Source organism: Chaetura pelagica, unplaced genomic scaffold (assembly GCF_000747805.2).
Source record: "Chaetura pelagica isolate M959 unplaced genomic scaffold, ChaPel_1.0 scaffold133, whole genome shotgun sequence".
NCBI classification, from domain to species: Eukaryota; Metazoa; Chordata; class Aves; order Apodiformes; family Apodidae; genus Chaetura; species Chaetura pelagica.
The window spans coordinates 178298-185737 of NW_009952795.1; the positions used below are offsets into that span (position 1 = coordinate 178298).

Here is a 7440-nt window from a genome sequence, read left to right on the forward strand (position 1 = left end):
GATGGTCCACACCAGGATGGTGCCCAGGGCAGGGACCAAAGGCCTTGCTGAGGTAGCCCGTGGTGCCGAGGAGGGGGCAGCCCCCCCTGGGGAGGGTAACCAAAGCCCGTGAGACCCCACACCATTACCCTCCACCCTCCCTGCCACCTCCCCAGGGGTGTCCCAGAGCAGCAGGTGCCTCCTCAGCACCCAACACAGGCACAAACCCCGGCCCCGCTGTGCCCGGGGAGGGGTGGGCAAGACCCACTTTTCCAGGTTGGACTAGCAAAGGCAAAAGGTGTCTTTTCTGTTAAATAACGGCGAGGAGGAGAAGGGGCAGGAAGCAGCCGTGACGCTGCGGGGTCCCTCCGTGAATCCTGGGCAGCGTCTCCGAGGGCAGCAGGTGGGGCCAGCAGGGCTGGGAGGTGCCGCTTCCCCGGAGCTCCTTCCCGCTGCAGGAGATGGGATGTGCTGGAAGAAGGATGTCGTGCAGGGCCCCTTCCTGACCCCCGGGAGAGGAACCGAACCCCGGAGCCTTCATCCCGGCCCGGTTCGGTGGGGACAGGTTTGTGGGGCGCGGGGTTTTTCCCCGTGGGCCTCTAAAGTGCTCCAGGCTCCCCGCAGGGCCGGCAGTGTCCGGGCCCGCCCCAGCCCCTCCGTGCCGCAGTGCTTTGGTTGTCTCCGAGTCCCCGGGGTGGGCGGTGGGGCAGTCCCCGGGAGGGTGGAGCTATACGATGTTCTCAGCCCCGGGGAGGGGTCCCTGGGGGGGCCCGGGGTCCTGCTTGCTGTGCAGCTGGGCCAGCTGCAGCACCGGCATGTTGCAGAGCGGGCAGACCTTCCGCACCTCCAGCCACTTGATGAGGCACCTGGGGGGGGGACACAGACACACAGACACGGGGGGGGTGAGGACAGGGGTGCTGCCCCCCCCCCCGAACCCCACTCAGTGCCCCCTGCAGGGTGGGGGGCCACCCCAGAGGGTGAAAAGCCAAAGCCCAGGGAACCACCTGGCAAGTCAGACCCGTTCCCACCTTCCCTGGAGGTGCTGCCAAATTTTTAATTTGCCATTTTATTGCCTTGACATTTTACTTGGGCATTTGGGTGTGTGTGTGTACATGGATTTTTTGTTTGCATATACTTGAGATATAAAATGTACATCTATTTATAAACCAGATAAAAACACGTGCACACACACACACTGACGTGCACACAATGCATATATACACAAAAAAGGGATCTGTGAATAAATGACTTTCATAAATAGATCTTCTATAGAATGTACATATGCATTGTATTTACCAGACATTTCATATCCATTGTAGATATAATGTCTGCATATATATATATTATCCACATAGAATTCAGAGTGGTTTACATTTTTATAAAATACATCTCTACGTAACATGTATATCTGTACGTTTTTCACAGACTATCCTGAGCTGGGAAGGATCCATGAGGATCATCAAGGCCACCTCTAGGCTCCTCACAGGGCAACCTCCAAGTTAAACCCCAGAGCCAAGAGCCTTGTCCAAACACTTCAAACATCAACAGGCTCAGGGCTGTGACTGCTTCCCTGGGGAGCTTGTTCCCGTGGTTCTGAATCTGTTTTATAAGTATCTATGCATTTTATATTTGTAAATACATACATTTTATGTCTGTGACTATGTAAAACATGCACACACAAAGGCACTTTGGACTATATAAAGCCTCTATATATCTCAAGAGAAGTGGCTTTGCCATCTCACAAGAGGCTCTTTGCTGCTCCAACACTCAGCTTCATTCCACAAGGTGCTTTGGCTGCAATTCCCTTCATTCTCCTGGAACTGTGGTGGGAAGAAACCCCGGGAAAGGAGCAGTGGCAGCAGCCAGGAGCCTCCCCAGGCTGCAGGGCTGGCTTTGGGGCAGCCCAACATCCCTCCCCTGTTGCCCAGACTCACTTTCTGTGGAAGGCATGTTTGCAGGGACAGATCCCCAGCTCGTCCTTGGGCTTGAACTCCTCCAGGCAAACGGCGCAGATCTGAGAGGTGGGAGAGGGCAGGGAGAGAGGGGCAGTCAGAGGCTGGGGCACAAAACAGAACCCCCCAAAAACCTGCCCTCTAAGCAGTATCCTCAGCCAGCTTCCATCTGCCCTGCCCTGCCTTTGGTTGTTGGGGGGGGAAGGGGCAATTTGGTTTCTGATACAGTGAGGATACTTGGGGGTGGGGAGAGAAGTCCCTGCCTGTGTCACACAGGAAGGAACCTGCTCTTCTGCTGGAAACCCTCTGTTTTGATCAAGAAGGTGCTTTTTTTTTTTTTTGCCCCCTCCCATGCTGCATGACAAATGTCTGGGAGGTTTCTCCATCCCAGAGGGGGGAAAATTCCCCCTAAAGCCTTCCCAGACTTTGCTGCTCAGGCTTTGGGATCACCAGCTGGGGCTGGGGTCTTCCTTTCCTGGTGGAGGGGACCCTGAAGTCTCCAAGAGCAGCATCTCAAAAGCTGGGGGGTGTTTTGATGTGCCAGGAGGCTCTGGGCTGCAGGGGGGCAGATCCACACTGCTGCTTGATCCCTGGGACCGAGCTGCATCCACAGGGATAACTCTGGGAAAAGACAAAGGCAGCACCTCTACCCCAGGGCTGGGAAGAGCAGTGGCTGTTTTCCCAGTTAAAATCTCCTTCCGCTCCCAAGCCACCAGGTTTTCCTGACTGATTTTTTATATTCCTGGGAATTTTGGCTATTCCTGGCTCTTTTTCTCCCAGCCCCTCTGGCTTGGGAGTCTCCAGCAGTCCGAAAACAAGGGCCAGCCCCACTGCCAAAATCCCTTGGGATGAGCCAGGCAGCCCGGCAAGCGCGGGAGGCTCCCGGCTTTCCCGGGAACGTGGCACCCGGCGATACTTTCCAGCTCATCCCAGACTTTTTTAACTGGCTCAGCTTCTCGCCTGGGTCCCCGAGGAACACACACACACATCCTGAGCCACGTGAAAGCCTGGGAGAGGCGGCGTGATGGAAAAAAAAAGAGGCAAAACAAGCCCAGAAACACGGGGCTGAGGAGCTCGGCTGGGACTTTCCCTCCGCAAGGCTCCGGGAGAGCCTTGGAAACCGTCCCGGGATGTTGCAAAATCCCACCCCACACACACACACACCCCACCATGCTCTGCTTTCCAGAGCTGCTCACTGTAAATACCAACATCCAAATGCCCAAAAAGGGATATTTTAGAGGGAGACAAGAGAAAATCCTTTCCAGCCTTTCCCAAAGAGCTCGAGCTGCTCTATCCCCCCCTGCCTCATCCTCCCTGAAAATGGTGGGGCTGGGAGAGCTGGGAACAGAGATGGAGGAGGACAGAGGGTTATCATTGTCATTCCCAGCTCCATCGTGTTCCCAAATCCCTCCTGCAACGAGCATCTTGCCCTGGGAAGTGCTTTAAGTCTGTGTGACATCAAAAACCTGGCTGCAAGGGAATTTCATGGGAGGGGATCAGAAGTAACCCCATCAGAAGGAACAAGGCCCTCCTGCCCTTGGGATTTCACCCCTCGGCTGCAGGGAGCAGAGGGTGAGGATGAAACATGGGATGGGCTCTTGTTGCTCTGCTCAATTATTTACAAATAATTTTTAAAAGTGGCCATAAACAAATGGAGCTGGTATTTAACAGAGGAGTGGACTCGCGTCTGGGATGCTGGTGGGCATTTCTGTTATCATTAGGGAAATAAATCCAGGCTGGGTTTGGAGTGAGGTTCCAGCAGGTTCCTGCTCAACTTCAGCAGAAAAAATGGGTCAGTAAATAAGGACACTGAGCCCCAAACCAGCCTGGAAACCTGTGGTGAGCAGCTCCTGGGTCTTACACCTCCCGGGGCACGAAGGCAGAGGTGGATTTGGGTAACAGTTCAAGACCTGTTTCAGCCTCTGGAGATCCTCTTATCTGGTGACTACAAGAGTGACCTAGAGGAGCCATTTCCACAGCAGGGGCAGTGGCTGCCACAGTTTGAAACTGAGTTTAAAAGCAAGTTTAAATGCAAAGTTGTTTAAATGCCAAGTTTAGATGCAAAATCCACTGGGGCTTTGCTTTATGGCTGCCACAGGCTCTGCCCTCCTCCTGCACCTGACAAGAAACCCCTGCAGTTTTGGGGCTGGAAAATGGTTTTTAATTCTTAACATATCCATGGAGACCCCCTTTGCCTGCCTCTTCCAGCCAGCTCTTTCCTGCAAAGCAGGAGCATGACAGGCAGGATCCTGAGGAGATCATGTTTACCTTTGATTTCAATTCAATCCCAGCAGTTTCCTCTGCCTGAGGACAGTGGCCTGCAGGGATGTGCTTGGAATTGTCAGGACTGGAGGGGACAACCCACCAAGGGACACTGTAACAGCCCAGCCTGCATCTGCCTCCCCTTTTATCCACAGCTTTTTGTCACCGTGATAACAATAACGCAGCAGATAATTAAAAGAGCACATTAAATAATAATAATCATGCAGAAAAGAGTAAGAATGTGACAAATAATAACAATGATATTGTAAATAATAACAATAACAAGCAATAAAAGCCAGAGGGGACCCAGGAAGTGGAGGGAGGTGGTTTAATTCAGACTGACTTTGCAGATGTGCCTTTACTGGCTGCAGGAAGGAGCAATTAGAAAGAGAAAAGCAGTGCTGGGGAGGGACAGAGCTGCTGGCTCAGCTGTGACCCTGCCCCTGTCAGGGGAGGAGTACAGCAAACCCTGCTGTGCCTGGTGCTCCTGAAGGAGTTAGGTTTGAGTTTTGGCACCTTCCTGCCTGTGCCAGCCTCTGCCTGACCCCATCCCCTCCCCAGCATGAGGAAGAGGAGGGTGCAGGAGACCCAGGGATGTACTCACCTCGTGTAGGTTCAGCTCCTTCACCTTTTCCTTGAGTATAACCTGTAAGAGACAGAGCTGGGTCAGGACACAGCTCCTGCAGGAAGAACCTCACACAGCTCTCCCATCTAACACCCCAGTAGAACTGGAATCCCCCAGTAAACCCAGCAGATCCATGGAGCACATCAGATCTTCACCCCTGTGCAGACAGAGCAGGAAGGCAGAGCTGCCACAGCTGCAGCCACTAACACCAGAACCAAACCCAAGATGTCTCCTCCCAGATTTAACCTCCCAGGCTCCCGCACTCTGTGACAAGCTCCTGCCACTTCATTTTCACTCCATCCAGGCAGGACACCTGGAGAGGGTTATAAGTCCAGGATGACCAGGTGTTCTCCTATCAGCCCAACTCCTGCCAGCCTCCTGCTCAGACATAGATCAGAGGGAGAACAAATCCACAAGCCCTGCAGAAAACGGGAGGTGGAAGCTGCAAGGTGACACCCACCCCTCAGCTGGGTGTGTTTGAATGAGGGCTCTGGCCTGTGTGGGTGCACACAGCAAACAGCTGGGTGTGCCAAGGTGCTGTGGAGGTGGTTCCTATGAAAGGTTCCTATGAGAGGTCCCTACGTGAGCCCCCACAGCTGCAGGTTGTCCAGAGCAGCTGGGTCCAACCCTGGGAGCAAATCTGGACCCCAAAAACCATAATCTGATTGCTGAGGAAGTGCCAGCATTACTGCTCACCAGCAGGAAATACGGTGAGGGTTTGGAGAGGCTGCCCAGTTGAGGTGCTCCAAGGGTGGAGATGTCCCCACCGCTCAGGAACCTCGTCTGAAAACACGGAGACCTGCAGACTAACGAGTGAGAGATGCTCCTGGGGTGCCCAGCTGGTAGGAAGAAATTAAATCAGTGGGGACAGAAGTTTGCCTGGGCATCACAGCTTCTTGATGAAGACCAAAAGCCTCCCAAGAAGGACAGCACAACCAAAACCTGCAGGAGTGACCACTCCAACGAAGAAGACAACTTACTGAGCATCATCTCACCTGTTTGTAGGCGTAAAGCTCTTTGTGTGCTTGATGTCTGAGCCTGCAATGGAAACAGAGGCAAATGTGAATCCAGGCCAAAATGCCCATCTGGCTGTAACACCCTGATGGTTTCATCTCCCTCCTTTCCAGATTTGTCTTGTATTTTTAATATGTCATTTCAGACACAAGAAGGGTGGCACCAAACGACACATTTAAGCAAGAGGCAACATTCCCTGCAGCCAGGAAGGCAACATCTCCACCCAGAAACACACAACCTCCTACCATCTTTGTCCTCTGACCCCTCAGTTTTCCATGCAGACATCACCTGGACTGTTAGGACCAGCAAAAGCTGTTGAGTAGATGAGGAGCTGCCATAAATACTCCCAGATTCCCAGAAAACCCTAGCTGGGTGTTCAGATCTTGGGAAAGCTCTGCTCCTAGTTGAGCAGGGATGGGGAAGGAGACCTCCCTGCTCAGAGGTTTCCCACCAAAGCCCACATTGTACTGCTTGGGTGATGTTGGGTTCCTCAAACACAACTTTATCTTTTATTCTAAGATCAATGGCACTGCTTCTGCCTCCCAAACTCTTGGGAATCACTGAATCATTAAGGTTGGAAAAGACCTCTAAGATCACCAAGTCCAACCATCAACCCAACACCACCATGCCCACTGAACCATCTCCTGAAGTGCTATGTCTACACATTTTTTGAACACCTCCAGGGATGGTGACTCCACCACTGCCCTGGGCAGCCTGTTCCAATCCCTGACCACTTTTTCAGGAAAGGAATTGTTCCTCATGTCCAATCTAAGTGTTCAACAAGAGGTCATTGCCTGGGTGAGCAAGCAAAGGATGAGTGTTTACCCAAAGACAACATGAGAGCACAGAACTTTGGAGGAGAAGCAATGGGATGTCTTCTCTCTCCTGCCCCTTATCACAGAGCAGGGGGCAATTTAATAACCAGAGAGATAAGGAGCTGCCAAAAACCACAGGAAAATAAACTGTATCTTAGGTTTTTTGTGGGTTTTCTTAATCAGGAGAGCAGACAGGGGTGTGCTATGGTGACAAGCCCACATGATGACCCAGGGAGCTCTCTGGAGCAAAATCAGGTTTATAAACTGCATAAGCTACTTTCCCTCACCTGCTTTTCAAACCATTGTGCTCAGCACAAATTTTGGGTTTTGGAGGATTATTTTTCCCCCAGTAGCATCCATTCCTGGATTAAATCAAGCAATGGAGATGGAGGGGGATGAACCTATTCCAAAAACTCCTGCCACAGTGGGAAGCCCAGCCAGTGGCAGGAGGAATTTGAGCTCAGGAGAAAAGGGCAGCCCCCTTCCCTCCCTCTCCAGCCTCCTCTCTCTGGGTGGGAGCATTTGTCCCCATTCCTGGGGATGGAGCAAAAGAGCAAACACAAACCCACATCACATCCCTGCATAGTTTTCAGTTCAAACTATTATTAATAAACCATCATTCCACAGCAAAACAAGCAGCAGCCCCTTTCCCACAGCCCATGGAGAGCTCTGCAGGCACCAGCTGGCCAGAGAAGCTGATTATCTTCCTAAAATAAATACATTTAAAAAAACCCCCCACACTATTATTGCCTCTCACTACAAGACATGGCATTTAGTGAAGTGCTCTGAGAGG

At 52.3% G+C, this 7440-nt stretch overlaps 1 protein-coding gene across 1 annotated transcript in view; it reads right to left on the reverse strand.

Annotated features, from left to right (window-relative positions):
- Positions 1-706: 706 nt before the first annotated feature.
- Positions 707-7440, reverse strand: part of RNF24 (ring finger protein 24) — an 11703-nt gene continuing 4969 nt past the window's right edge. Inside the window, exons 2-5 of the mRNA XM_009994707.1 lie at positions 5814-5856; positions 4798-4839; positions 1914-1993; positions 707-845 (exon numbers count right to left, since the gene is read on the reverse strand). Of these exons, the coding sequence (XP_009993009.1) occupies positions 707-845; positions 1914-1993; positions 4798-4839; positions 5814-5856 (304 nt within the window). The remainder of the gene's footprint in view (positions 846-1913; positions 1994-4797; positions 4840-5813; positions 5857-7440) is intronic.